Source organism: Gymnodraco acuticeps, unplaced genomic scaffold (assembly GCF_902827175.1).
Source record: "Gymnodraco acuticeps unplaced genomic scaffold, fGymAcu1.1, whole genome shotgun sequence".
In the NCBI taxonomy this organism is placed as follows: Eukaryota; Metazoa; Chordata; class Actinopteri; order Perciformes; family Bathydraconidae; genus Gymnodraco; species Gymnodraco acuticeps.
In genome coordinates, this window is record NW_022989799.1 from 3,269,157 (window position 1) to 3,284,815 (window position 15,659).

Sequence of the window (15,659 nt, forward strand, 5' to 3'; positions counted from 1 at the left end):
CACTTTTAAATTAGATAAACAAATAAATAAAATAAACATCTTAATCTTTCAAAATAAACGTTTTCCTTAGAACAAATCTGTTTAGGTATATATCTGTCTGTTACATCATCCAAATAAAAACTGTCTTCATTTGAGTTCATTTCAACTCTATGGAAGAGGATTGGGGCCAAATGCAATACAAGAAGGGACCAAATGTGAATTTATTTTCTGATTTCTGAATAGGAATTCTGATGTTTTGTCATGTATACTAAGCCAAATTCCTCGTATGTCTTAACCTATTTGGCAACAAATCTGTTTCTGATATTGATTATCTTCCACAACCCCCAATAAACTTCTAATACATGAAAAAACCATCTTAGAACTTTGATCAAATCAATAGATTTTCAGGGAAGATGCATTAGATCCTTTCAAAAATTAAAAATGTCCCACAAACATTATCATAATAGTAATAACTGTCTGTAACATCCGCCGATTAAAAAATGTCTTTATTTGAGTTTATTTCAACCCCACCCAAATGCAAAAATAAAGTGATCTTTTTTTCTGGGAGGGGGGGGGGGCGGGGTGATACTTTGTGGACATTGCGCAACAAGTCCAAGGGCGCAAGAAGTGGGTGATAAGAGTGTGGCACCGCGGCATGCAGGAGCTCCAACAGGAGGCGGATTGTTACTGGAGGATCACTTTCTACCTACACATCCCACCATTTATCTCCCACGTGGAGAGGATGTGTCGCACTGAAGTTGATCCGGACTTTTAAAGCGCGCGCCTGGAAGTTTTCCAGCATGACACAGCAAAGAGAGAAAGTGTTACGAGACAGAATGTTAGATATTCAGCGTGTCACACCCCGGATTATTTACTTCCCATTCCTGTTTGATCGTAAAAGTGGGGACGCAGCAGGTGATCGCTGAGATTTTGGACCTCGATCACAGGCGGATTAATGTGAAATGGTCCCGATTTGTCTCAGGAGCTGGGAGGATATAACCTGAACGAAAAAGGAATCGGAGTCCACCATGAGTGCGCTGGTTCTGCTGTGCGTAATAGCCGGGTTGTTGCGCTCCAGCCTGGGCAACAGGAACTGTCCGGACCTGATCGTGGAAAGCTGCCACTGCTCCGCTGAGAGGTCCAAGCAGCTGAGCCGGCAGCAGGTCCGGGTCAGGGTGGTTTGTGACGATGTGGAGCTGATGGACACCCTGCAGCCCAGCTTCCTGCCCAACAGAACCGTGTCCCTGTGAGTAGATAAACACACGGTACTGCCAAAACCCCTCAGAGACATGGGTTCTATACTGAAGTAAAAGTACTGAGACCACTGCCTGAACATACTATACTCTATTACAACATTCAAAATGCTACTTCAGTAGTTTGATTATCAGCTAAATATACGTTTGGGGTGAATTGAACAAAGTACATTTACAAAAGTATTTTACTAGTGGTGGAAGAAGTACTCAGATCCTATACTTAAGTAAAAGTACTGATACTACAGTCTAAACATACCCCATTACAAATTCAAAATGCTACTTCAGTAAAAGTACAGTTTGATTATCAGCTAAATATACTTTTCGGGGGAGTTTAACAAAGAACATTTACAAAAGTATTTTACTTAAGTAGTTTTCGTAGAGAAAAAAGTACTCAGATCCTATACTAAAGTAAAAGTAATCATACCACAGAATACTCTGTTACAAGTAAAAGTCCTGCATTGACAATGGTATGATGAGAAACATTTTAGTTTTTGGTGTAAAAGTTTTTGGTGTAAAAGTATTCATTCTAAACAATGGCCTATTTCAGAATAATATAAGGTAAATAAGTATTATCAGCTAGATGTACTTCAGGTACTTCAAAAGTAAAGGTATACTTGTTATGCAGAAAGGATCTTTGCATAGTATTATATTATTTAGCGCTTTCATACCGGAGTACTCCTTAGTTCGCGCGAACCTTTTCACCCCCAGATCGTCCCTGCTAGCGAGGTAGTACTTTCCTGGGGATGAAATGCTTCGTGGGTGTGTCGGCCACGCTAACAATTGCTGATTGGCTGGGTGAATTGCAAACCACGCCCCGTAAAACTCCGACATTTTTTGTGAAGCCACCATTTTATTTGTTTGCATTAGCCCAGCGCACCAACAGAGAGAGACTAACTTATCGCAACACAAAATAAAACATGGGAGCGAACAGACGCCTCATGTACCGCATGAACAGACGCGTCTGTTCGCTCCCATGCTTATGGCAGTATATGCCGCGAAATTGTGCGGCCTGCCAGTAAACCCAAAGCAGAAGAAGAAGTGACGTGAGCGGCTTCATTTTCCTAATCCTCCCTCTGGGATTTATTCCAGTGAGAATGCGATCTACTAGGACCGTTCGAGGGACTAAAGAGTACGGGAGGAACAAGTACCGGGGACAAGTACCGGCTAAGTACTTGGTGTGAAATAAGCTATAATCAGAGGTGGGAGAAATACTTAGATATTGTACTTAAGTTAAAGTACAAGTAGGCTACTCAGATATTGTAGTTCAGTAAAAGTAGAAGTACTCTGATCTTGTACTTAAGTTTAAGTAGAAGTACCAGAGTGTAGGAATACTCTGTTTGTCTGTTACATGTCAAAGTTCTGCTTTGCAAATGTTCTGCAGTACAAAAGTATTAGCATCAAAATATACTTAAAGTACCAAAAGTAAAAGTAGTCATTGTGCAGGTCCATTTCAGAATAATATATATGATATGTTTTATAATTGTTGATCATTAAAGGGGACCTATCATGCAAAATGCACTTTTTTACGTTTTTTATACATAAATGTGTCCCCAGTGTGTGGAAACTCACAAAGTGTCAGAAAATAAAACCCTCTCTCTTTTCCTCCGTACCCACATCTCTAAAAACGGGGGAACAATGGAGCTGATCCAGATTTGCGTCCCATATGATGTAATATCTGAAATGTGGGCTGGCTTTACACCCACTATCAGAAAGTTGCTATCAGAAACAATGCCCGACTGTTTTGGATGTAATATGGTCTTTGTTTACATTAGCAAGCATCGCTAACACTCAGAGCTAACCTGTACTGGACAGAGTATATGTTAAAAAGCAGGAAATAAAAAAAGGAACTCACCTTGTGGTAAACCCGCAAGAGAAAAAGCAGTTGAGCTCCATACTGTTTCAGAAATAATCTTTGAAGTGGTTTGGAACATGATGGCGTTTAATCACGGCAGAATTTAACTGTATCTGCCGTGTAATTCTGAGCAGGCATTAGCTCCACCTTCTCTTTTTTTTTTTTTTTCAAGCTAAGGACCCTGTTGGGAAAATACTGAATGTACTCTTCTAATATCTTAGTAGCACATGATAACTAAGGCCCTATGTAGCTGTGTACGTAACAGGATGTATGATTACCTAGAAGAGCGTCAGGACACACTGTTTTAGGCATATGATACCTATGTGTCAACGATTAACATGATGATTCAGCCTCTATGGAGATAGACATATGACTGTCATGTTTATTGCTTACGTGGGGCTAAGCTAATCTGAACTAAAACATTGAATACTGCTTTGAACCGGTATTCTGCATCTTGTGACTGTAACACTCTCTTATATATAAGCATGTCAACGACACTGTTCTAATAACTAGTTTTACCACGCAGCTCTGTGTGATGACTACTTCCATTCTTGCAAGGATTATAAATACATGTATCCTGATATTGAAGACCAAGCCTGTGACGAATGATATTTTTCCTAACAGACCCCGAACCTGCAGTTCTCTAACAGGGACAAGGGGATATGCCCCTTTTCCACCAAACCGGATCTGGTTTTCTGGTGCTGAACCGGTTCTTCTCTGTAGCACCACTTGTGTTTCCACCGCTCAGAGCTCTAGTGGAGCTCGAGTGAAGCTGCGTCATTGCGTCATCGTTTACGTCATCACATAAACGCTTACGTGCCTTCTTATGACACCCACACGGCACGGAAATCCCTCATATCGACAACAACAACAATGATCCCGGTAGTCTTTCTCAAGTTTTTTTAAGTTGTTGCTTATTTGCTCCAGAGTCCGGTTGTATCCAGCGGGGCCAACTCCCGCTGCAGCTGCTGGAAAATAGCTTTAGACCGCGTTGTGCCGTCCAACTTCCTCTGTACCTCTTGCGTTGACCAAAGCCCGAGGAGGTCATTTGTCTCTTCAGCGGTCCACTGCTGCTTACATTGACTGGCATCCATCCTGGTTCGTAGTTGTGTGTGTTGCTGAACAGAATTTGCGGCATTTTGTTGTTGTTGATCAGGTTAATCCCCCGCCTCCGACGTAAGCATGAAGTATTGGTTCTTGGTTCTTGCCGGGCAGCCGAGAACCGGTTTTCGGTGCTTAGAGCCGGCTCCGCTGTGGTGGAAACAGGAAGAACCAGAGCTAAATCAGGCTCTAGCCCGGAACTGGCTCTAGAAGTGGTTTGGTGGAAAAGGGGCATATGAGGGATGTCTAAAATGCATGATCTGTTTGGTATTTTGAGCAAAACACATCATATACATGTTTTTTATATATTTTTATATATCTGAGACCCATAATATATGCCTAAAAATAGCATAATAGGAGCACTTTAAGGTGTTCTCAAAGCTGGTAAAGGTGCAGCTAGTTTGAATGACTTTGTATACTGCAGGGTAGTGCTGTGCGATTATGGCAAAAATCATAATCACGATTATTTTGGTCAATAATTGATATCACGATTATGAAATACGATTATTCATTGACTTTGAAAACAACCATTTATTGAACTTTAAAACAAATACAAATAATAATTTGAACAGTATATTTTTAACTGTTGATTACCCAGAACGTATAATTCAACTGAAAAACCAATAAATAAAATAAATGATACATTTATATTTACATAAATAAATAATAATCAAAATAATAAATACCAATAAACAAGATCAACAAATATTTTGGAGCGCACTTCAACAAGCTACTAAACATATATAAATATGATAAATACAAATAAATTTGACTAAAATAAATCGTTTTTTTCCCGATTGTTTTTGTAATTGTGGCAGGCCAAAATCGTAATTGTGATTTAAATACGATTAATTGCACAGCCCTACTGCAGGGTAGCTTGTGAATTTACTCCAGGTGTAACTAAAGTCTGATTTAAGAGTTGATTATATTTCACATCATTAATCCAGATCTGTAAAGTAACCTAAGGTAATAAATACATGTAAAGGAGTAAAAGTACACCATTTACCTCTGAATTGTATTGGAGTAGAAGTGCATAGCAACACATTGAAATACTCAAGTAAAGTCCCTCACAATTGTACCCGAGGTACAGTACTTGAGTGAATGTACTTAGTTGCTTTACACCACTGTACCAAAGCCTAAACCTACTCCATTACAAGTAGAAGTTCAACGTGTTACTTCAGTAAAAGTACACAATTATTATCAGCTTAATGTACTCAGGTGTAAAAAGTACATTTACTAAAGTAATGTACTTAAGTACTGTTTTGACATACTTTCCTTGTTGGAAGAAGAACTCACAGTCTTTACTTAAGTAAAAGTACAAATATTATGGTCTTCAAATACTTCACTACAAGTAAAGTCCTGAATTCAAACATTTGCTTGAGTAAAAGAGTATTTGAATCAAAATACTTTGTATTTGTTAGTATGATAGACACGATGCATATTGTAGTTTTTACTTCACTACAGTTTGTGATACGCATATATAGCTACTAGATACATTTTACATATAAAATCACTTACTTATATGATATGATGCAGTACTAATTTACTCAATAGTATCCTCATTAACAAATTAGAACATTCAAACAATTTCAAATGTATGCATTGTTGATTAAAAACTATTCTATGTTAAAGTAATACTGTGTAAAGAGTCATTATGCAAACTGAGTACTTATGCTTTTGATACTTGAAGTACATTTGGGTGATTATACTTCTGTACTTCTACTTAAGTAACTTTTCCAATTCAGCACTTTTAGTTGTAATGGAGAATTTTACTGCTCTATTTTTACTTTCACTAAAGTAAAGACCCATAGTACTCTTTCAACTTCTGGGTATCAAAAGTAAAAGTACTCATGTGCAGATAATGAAAGTTATATTATATATATATTCCGTTTTTATCATTAGATAATACATAACAAAATACAATAGCACAATTGGCTAAAATTGTGCAAATTAAAACATATTTATACTGTATATATATACTATATATAGTACTATATATACTGGAAGGTCACCAGTTCAAGTCCCGGCAAGACCAAGTGCTACCGAGGTGTCCTTGAGCAAGGCACCGTTCCCCACACTGCTCCCCGGGCGCCGTTCAAAATGGCAGCACACTGCTCCTAACACTAGGATGGGTCAAATGCAGAGAAACAATTTCCCCACGGGGATTAATAAAAGCCCATCTTTTTCATATATATATATATATATATATATATATATATATATATATATATATATATATATATATATAGCAGAGGCCTCAACTTTTAATATGCTGCTGTTCAAAATATTTGAAATTAATTTACATAAATTATCCAGAGACATACTGCAGAGAATGAAAAGTGTGCCAACCTTCCCCAGTCTCCCCTAATGACCTAAAAATAAAATATGAAGCCTTAGCTTATAAATCCCACGTTTAATATGCATTACTTTGAACAGTTATTATTAAATATATACAGTTATAATAAAAGACAGGTGCAAAATATAGATTATATACATTAAAAAGCCCCCAAAAGTGACAAACAAAAGTTCATACATGAAGCTCTTAACTCGTGTTCACACCTGTGAAACTGTGTTTTGAATATATTCAATTATTAAAGGAAATTACATTTAGATTTCAAATTATTCCACAAATGAACAGCTTTTGGTGTTTCCAACTTCCACTCTAGAAACATCTTAATCGTTATGGTTCTATTCAGCAGCATAACAAAATAGTTCTTCCTGTAAGTATTTCTTCAGATCTGTCTAGTGGATGGATTTTTTCTTGGGGGCCTCTGAGCTCTTTAAAGGGCCCCTGGAGACTTTAAATCCCAGTTATGGGAGTAAAAAGCACTAAGTGTTATATATTGATTCCACAAGGTTAAAGAGCTTTGACACAATTCATTAGAACGTGTTTTACCCAGGATAAATGTGTTTTTAGAGGGGTGCCACACAAATCAAATAAATCAATAATCTGCAGTTTATATTCTACGGAATAAACTACAGAAATACTATACCTCCATATTGATACCTATAGCTTAAAGTATCAAGGTAGAGTAGCTTAAGTCACCTAAAAGGAAATAAAAATACAATATTATGGATATACCCTTTTGTCCTTTTATAACCAACACTTTTGTTAAGACTTCATTAAAGTATGGATACTGATGTAATATGATTACATTATTATATACCTGTCCATTATACCTGAAACACTTAGCCATTTCATTGATAAGTCGACAGTGGGAAAAATAATGACTAATAACTCTGATCATTTAATAATTATTTCGGTCCAGCAGAGCCACACTGACTGATTCCGGCTTCCAGATTTTAGGGATGTACTTCTTTCCTGTGTTGTATTTTATTTTAAATGTAAGATGTTTTTTGAACATGTTTTTAGTTAAATGCCTCAAACAGGTCTAAGGGCTGTGGTTAAAGCAAGCTGAAGAGATCTATGACATAAAAGACGTCAGTTAATACTCCACTGGGGAATGTCTGAAGCGTTTATGTGTCTCAAAAACAGCGTTTGCTAACAAGTGAAACTACAAACGTCATCATGCTGAAAATTAGCCGTCTTTAGCTTAGCGGTGGCGACGCGCATGGGATAGAGTCTTCTGACAATTTTGTTTACGCTTCAATAACAGTAGTGTTAATATGTGTTTGTTATTTCCTGCAATATTACAATATCAAATTGCAAAATTCCATTGCTTTTCATCAAGGGTCCCTGTGATGCTGACGTCCGGGTCATCACTGCACCACTCTGTGAACAACAGTTTTAAATGAGAGAAATGTTATATGCTGAAGTTGTAGACATTTATAGTGTGTACATCTCTTTCTTGCTGATGTACGAAGTGATAAACACAGCCATGCTGTTTGCATTCTAAGTTGCTCTAAAATGTAGTAATTACTATTCTACCGAATTAGAAGAAAAACACATGTGCCTTTCTGGTCCCGGAGTGGTTTGCTTGTCCCTGTTAAAGCCACGTTCCAGCCTCACCTGCCATGTGTTGTTGCTCCTGCCACCTCTGCATACATCTTTCGCCTTTCCCCTCGTTCTTTGGGGATGTTACTTGCATTGTATTCAAAGTTATTCAAACACAGATCTTGCTCTTCGACAGGGACTTTGAGCAACCTCCCTTTGTATTCATGTGCGCCTCTCTTAGATGAAATAGCACTTCAGACACTCGAGGGGTTGATAACTTTCCCCTCACGTCCCCGTCTCTCTTCAGGTGCACAGATTGACTGCTTGATTAATAGGCTGTTTTTTATTCCTGGAAGCTTGAGGTGTGTGTAAAAGCAAATAGTAAATGTAAAGGCCCTTGACAAGTAACAGTCGACCACTCAGTCTGAACTGAGAGCACTGTTGATTAATGAGAGCACTTTGCTTACTGCAATTTATTTGGAGTGGTGTGCTTTTGTTCCTTTAAGTGGGGGGATGTATTGTTTTCAACATTCATCAACATGTGGTTGTTTTTGCAGCTTGCAGGTACTAACAAAGTTACATTTTTTAATTGGTTTACCCAGATACATTTTTTATTAAAGGGGCCCTAGGTTTTGGGGGTTTTCCCTTCCCTGTAGTCGTGTGTTCTATACTGTAGGTTTTAGTGCATGTAAATGGTCTGCAGAGGCTAAAATCCCTGTTTTCCCTCCAGAGGGAGTTTCTCTCCCACACACTCTCTCCCTGCCTAACAAGCTACATTGGACTCCTTTGTTTATCTTCTGTAACATAATGACATCACAACACAACACGAGTACTTCTATTGGCTAGTGCTCCGACACGTTCTAAGTGATAAGCGAAAGGGCAGGACGTCTCTAAGAGCTTGACCAATCACAACAGAGCCGGCCACACTGAAAAAACTGAAATGTTGACTTTAATTAAATGTGTTATGTCAACAAATTACAAATAATAATTAGGTTAGTTGAAAGCAATACTATTAAGTTGAACCTAATAAACGTAAAACTTTTGCTTTCAACAAACCTAATAAAATTATCTGTAATTTGTTGACACATAACAATTAATTAGTCAACTCTTCAGTTTTTCAGTGCAGCTAACCAATCAGAGCAGACTGGGCTCTGGTTTCAGACGGTGGGTGAAAAGATGTGCTGCAGCACAGACAGTGAGGAAAATATTTGAACATTAAAGCATGGAGACATGTCACAGTCGAGGCCCAAAATACAAATATGAAACTGAAAATTAGCAGTATATGGCCCCTTGAAAGATATACAGTATTTATCAAACTAGCAACGCTATCCCGACACTCCCTTTCTTCAGTTCCCTTGCTGTGTTGTGAGCTGCAGAAATAATACTAGTCTCGCTGCGTCCTATTCCTTGGTGAGCTAAATCTGACAGCCTAGCTGGCCAGGAAGCAGTTTTCCTGCATTAGGAAATGTGACCTTTGTCGGACTGAAGTGGCCTCCCTGCTCGCTCTTTTGTTTAGATGTGCTGTGCAAATAAACAGATATATCAGGGGAAGTATGCACATACCGATCTCTCCCTGTACACTCCCCCAACAAATCTCCCAACGTCCCCCCACATGCTCCTTTCATTCTGCCCTGATCTCCCCACCTACGTTAGCTCCTTGTAGAGCCATTTCCTCAATGACAACTCAAGCACACCGTAAGGTTCAAGTACGCTCACCCAGATCCAAATGCCACCTCTAATTAAAGGCACACACACTGGGCTTTGTTGCTTTTCTTTTTTTAACTATTGCATTTATAAAATCTTTATGAGGAACAAAGCATGTGATAATGCAGTGCCAAGAAACACTACTTAACAAGCTAATAAAAGAGCATAAGCATGAATAAGAAATGTGGAAATGTGTATTTAAGAGTTTGTCAGTCCAGCACAAAGGCATGGATGGACACCTCCGGCTGTTTCCCTTATCATCCGTGGGGGAACGTGTGGAGATCGCCCTGACAGCTCTGTTGACCTCTGGTGAAGTGGTTTCCCTGCGGAGAGAAGCCACTGAGATTGTAGGCGACACCTGTCTCAGAGAGCGCTACAACAGGAGGACACCGCTCGTCCAGGGGAGAGGAGGAACAGATTGTAGGAGAGACCAGGGGATAGAGTGAAGATGGGAGAAGGAGATGGAGAGGCAGAGAAGGAGCCGTTAGTGGAACAGAGGGAGAGACAGAGGATGCTGGGGATGTGGCAATGGGAAATGTTTGATTGAGATGATGTGACTGCTGCTAACAGGTTGTTTGGTCGGGAGTGTGTGATGCACAGTAACAGCTGATTGTAGCTGAGTCTCTTCACGGAGGGGAACTGCATGCAGAGCGAAACACACTATGCACCTACACAACTGCTCACAAACTCCTTACAAAGCTCTACAACTGCTGCTGTTTTTCCCTCTTTTTGGGTTGCTGTTCTGAAAGCACACATAGACAATACATTAGGGGAAAAGTAAAAAAGGCAAGCTAGCCTAATATGTGGGGTTGGGATTGTTTTTTTTATCATGCAATTTTTAGACAATTGTCACAGGAGTAGAATCCTGTGTTTCAATGATTTGATTAATTCATTTACAGTGTCATTGTTGGTCCCTGAAATGTATATTAAATAATTATTTTTGCCAGAAAATCTATATGAGTGGTTTTCACATTTGAGCCCTTTTATTATGGTTGGTTCATTCCTAAAACAACTCAAACGTTGGATGATATTTTTGCAGTAGTGTCTACGCTGACAAAATGCCCTCAGTTACAATGGCCCAAAAAGCTTTGCATAAACGAAACCCCTCAAATCATTTTTTTTTTTAAACGGCAGAGCGTTTCTCCTAATGGAAATGTTTGAGGCTGTTGAAGCGCGTTTTCACCTGTCGGCCACCCTAAGTATCGCTTAAGTGAACCTGCAGCAGAAGATTCTGAACAATAATCAAGATTATTATTTTACAATTGCATTAGATATCATTTCAAGCCTCCCCAACATCATTTCCAAGTGGTGTTATCGGTGGGGCCGTGGTCACAAAAATAACCAGATTGATTTCCATTTTCCTCCAAGCCTTCTACTAACGATACTGTACATTTAGCAACTAATTCAGACCATCGGGGAAAAAGCAAGAAATATATTAAAACATATTATATTGTAATTAATTCCCAATGCGGCAGAGTATTCCAAGTCCATGGCTCTAACAACAGGGTCTCTCTCTTTCCTCTTGGTACTCTCTACCTCGGTGCAACAGAATATTCTGAATATCTATTATTGTTTATGCAAATGGAGGCACATTAGTCATTTACGTCTGCAGCAGTTGTTTTTAGCAAGAAAGCTTTAATGCTTTATTCCAGCTGTTTAGTTGTCACTGCTTCTGTAATTGGTTGTGGGATTGTGCATGTGCTAGAGCCATTAATCTGTTTCCAATAATTGGTCACAGGCTAAGTGGTAAAATCAACTACTGAGGCAGAGACTTTCAGGCAACGAAGGATCTGTTTTTAGAACCAGGAGCGGCAATGTGCGATTGCACAAATGCATCGAACAAATATTTTTTTGTCTAAATTGTTCTTAAAGATTTTGGTGATGGCAAAGACAACGCCACAGCAATAGGGTGATTACAGATTGATTTTCAGTAGATACTGAGTGGAAGTGGAAGGGATAGACAAGGATAGAGAAGTCATCTGTTCGGCTGGTCAGGAGGACAAATTGAAGTCCGAGCAGAGGGAGACTCAGGGTGGGGGGTTCTATCTCCGGCATGTTTCTGCCCAATCTGAATACGATCCTGCAGACGGTACCTAGAATAAGAAAAAGTATCCACCAGATGACATTTAAAGAGATAAGGGGAGCCAGGAGGAAGGGATGTAAGGAAGGAGGTATACGGATGAAGGGATCAAAGTAGGGGGGGATAAGGATGTAAGGGATGAAGGGTTGAAAATATATAGATAGGGAAGGATGAAGGGATGAATGAATAAATGGATGTAGGGTGGAGGGATGTAGTGATGAATGGATGTAGGGAGGGAGCGATGAAGGTGGAAGGGATGTTCGGAGGCAGGATGAAGGGTCAGAACGATTTAGGCGAGAAGCGATGAAGGGATGTAGGGGAGATAAACAATAGGTGTAGGGAGGCAGGGATGAAGGGTTGAAAGAGTGTAGGAAAGGACGGATAATGGGTTGAACGATGTATTGTGTCGATAAAGGGAGGTAGGGTGAGAGGGATACAGGCAGGTAGGGAAGAACGGCTGAAGGAAGGGACGCATAAAGAGTCAAAGGGACATAGGGATGAGGGTGGAAGGGATGTAGGGAGGGAAGGATGAATGGAGAAAGGAGGCAAGGATGAAGGATTGAAAGGATGTAGGAAAGGATGAAAGGATGTATGGTGGGAGGAATACAGGGAGGTAGGGAATAATGGAAAAAGGAAAGGAGGCAGGGATGGAAGGGAAATGTGGCGGGATGAAGAGATTAATGAATGAAGGCATGTAGGATGGGAGGGATGAAGAGATAAAGGAAGGGATGCATAAAGAGTCAGATGGATGAAGGGATGTGGGTAAAGATAATGTATGAGGGGCAATGGATAAATGGAAGGGAAAAAAGGGTGGGTTGTAGGGGTGTAACGGTATTCGTCCCGTACCATCACGGTTCAGACATCACGGTTCGGCACATGCAGTCACACGGCGAATACGCCTTTTTTACGACTGGGAAAAAAGTCTGTCACTCAGGGCAGTATTACACTATATATAATCCAGGGGGCGGTATTGCGCCTAAAAGCCAGCCGCCCGTAAATAACAAATGAAGAAGAAGAACAAAACACAACAAAATGAACACAATACATGAAGAAGAAAAGTTAGCTACGGCGAGTTCACACAACACACAGGAGCTAGAAGAACCACCTGCTTCTTTTAAATCAAGTGTGTGGGAACATTTCGGGTTCCCTGTGGATTACAACAATGATGGGGTGCGAGTTGTGGATCGGACGAGGACGGTGTGTCGGCGTTGTTCGACAGCGGTGCGGTATGCTAGTGGTAACACGTCAAACATGCTCAGTCACATCCGAGTCAGTCTTAGTCCCCAGCGAGAGGGTTTTCTCGACGGCAGGTGACATAGTTACCGCCAACAGATCTGCCCTCACTACTGACAACGTAGACAAACTCATCTTTTTGAAGAAAAACTTGAAAATAGAGTAAAGCTTGAGTACCTTTATTTAGGCATAATGGCCTCACACACTCACAAGTTAATTACACATCTTAGACATTGCTCCTAAAGGTACAGATTTTATTTTGTTTTATATTTATCATTGTATTTATTTTATATTTTGACATCAGGAGATGTTATACAGTTCTGTATTGCCTTTTATTGATTGTGATTGAAACACTTTCTTATTATTTATTTTAATATTTTCAAGACATTCTTTTTAGTTGTACAGCTTATTTAACCTTTTTGTTTGACATCAGCCAATATAAATAATATGGCCATCTGAGTGTTACTGTTTGTGGTTTGTTTTTAACTGTGTAATACAGTTAATGATTCCGAATGTTAGAGTTCCTTATTTTCATACCAAAACTTTCACTACTGTTAAAAAAAAAATGCATTTGGGACTTTTTTTTGCTTTTCCTTGTTGTACCGAACCCGTACCGAACCGTGACCCCCAAACCGAGGTATGAACCGAACCGTGACTTCTGTGAACCGTTACACCCCTAGTGGGTTGTGAAATTGGAGACACACAAGGACTTAGTATCCTAGCAGGTGATTAGGGGGTGGCCCTGCTCCTGAAACTAGATACATTTGTCAACTTTTTCTATTTTTTTATTTTTCAAGATTACTTTTTAATTATATGTAGTTTTTTGTTCTACTTAAATAAAGAGACAAATCATTTTGGTTTCAGATTTTGCCAATAAAATGAACTTTGGCAAAAAGCCTTAAAGACACATCTCCAGTTAAAAGTTTCCAATAGTTACAGTTTTTGTCAGAGGTCATGAAATACAAAAAGGTATTTTCTACTTGGCATATTCTCAGGTGCCACGCTAGACACCTCCAAAGCTCCCCTTTTAGAATGTGAGAAAACAAGGGCATATGGTCTAGGCTGGCCCCAAATCTGGAGGTGTTTGGCTTAAAGTAGCCTGCTCCGTAGGTTTATCCTTTCAAAGACAGACAGGAGGGGCTGTTTGCGGTGTCTAGAGGGGAGTGATCCGGGCCGTGGCTGGCTCCAAACCACTACCAGAACATGTTAGTCATCATTCCAGCAGACCCAGGAGACAACAGAGGAAGCTTGGCTGTGAAGTAGCTGCTGGTTTTGCATCATGTGCTGCTGCACCATGGGAGGACAGTTTGACATCGTCATCAGATAGCATGATCAAAAGAGGCTATAGATCTGTGTTCATCTTCGTGTACACACATCGGTATGTCAGAAAACACCTAATTTACTTTTCATAAAATGCCTTTCTGAATTCCCTGATCTTATTTATTTTTTAGCTATAAATATAATTCTGTACATCCCCCTCCTCTTTCATTCACTCTGTTGGTGCTGTTTGCGCTCTCGCCTCTTCAGAGTTCTGAGTACTTGGGCATGAATATTTCATTGACATGCACACACAGCCCCTCCTGTGCATTGCCTCGCTGACAAACCCTGTGAGCACACACACTTTGAGGGTGAACAATGCGATAAATAATATGTCACACGTATACATTGAGGACTGGTTGATAATCTAAAGAGACGTGACCAAAATGACCCCTGTAGAATACGTTGTATCTACCATCTCGAGCAAGCCATGCCATCGCTCTCTGTGCCTCTGTTGGTTTCTGTCTCCAGTGATATGGAAGATTTCAAGAAAGCAAAGGTTAATCTTTAGATGAGTGCACTCCAATATCAGTGTGTTAAGCCCCAGAGGGTTTAATACTTTTAGAATCCCCGCACTTTCCATTCTGCGATAGCTAAAGCCACGAACATTTGCCCTTGAGTTATGCTGTGCTAGAGAAGAACCTTGAGGTCAGGGCCGATACTTAATGCTGCTGCACGTTGGAATCCGCCAGCCTCCTTATTAAGCAGCTATTGATGAATCTCTTTACAAGCGAAGGGTTAGTATTTTGTCAAGGCTTCCTCCGGGCTTCTGCAGATGTGTATTGATACATCACTCAGAGAGCCACTGGCCTTCAGATCGGCTGTCTGAAAAGCTCAGTAACTACCGTTCATTGGGGCGTGCTTTAGAGAACCAGATTATCAGTTTTGCTTAAAGGAATAAGGATTCACTGATTGAGAGTTCATGACCATGGGGATAAAGAAAAGTCTGTAAATTGTGTACGGCTTTGATAGACCAAGAATGTGCCGAATCCTAGACTTACCATCTAAAAACAGTAGGTTAGGAAAACACACTGTCTCTAGGATACTGCTCTACTATCCCTGACTCCTTCCTACACCAATGAGTCAATATAAGTTATCTAAAGCAGGGGTGCCCACACTTTTTTGGCTGGTGAGCTACTTTTGAAATGACCAGCTCACCGAGGTCTACCAACCAAAAATAAAATCCCAAATTGCAAGGGTTGCTGAATAACACGTTTTATTTATACATGGAATAACTACAGGGCT

The 15,659-nt window shown here is 39.8% G+C and overlaps 1 protein-coding gene across 1 annotated transcript in view; it reads left to right on the forward strand.

The window, feature by feature from the left end:
• Positions 1 to 612: 612 nt before the first annotated feature.
• The window catches only part of LOC117550931 (adhesion G protein-coupled receptor A3), a 422,488-nt gene continuing 407,441 nt past the window's right edge, over positions 613 to 15,659 (forward strand). The window contains 1 exon segment of the mRNA XM_034223540.1: positions 613 to 1,225. Coding sequence (XP_034079431.1) covers positions 1,008 to 1,225 — 218 coding nt within the window. The 5' untranslated portion in view covers positions 613 to 1,007.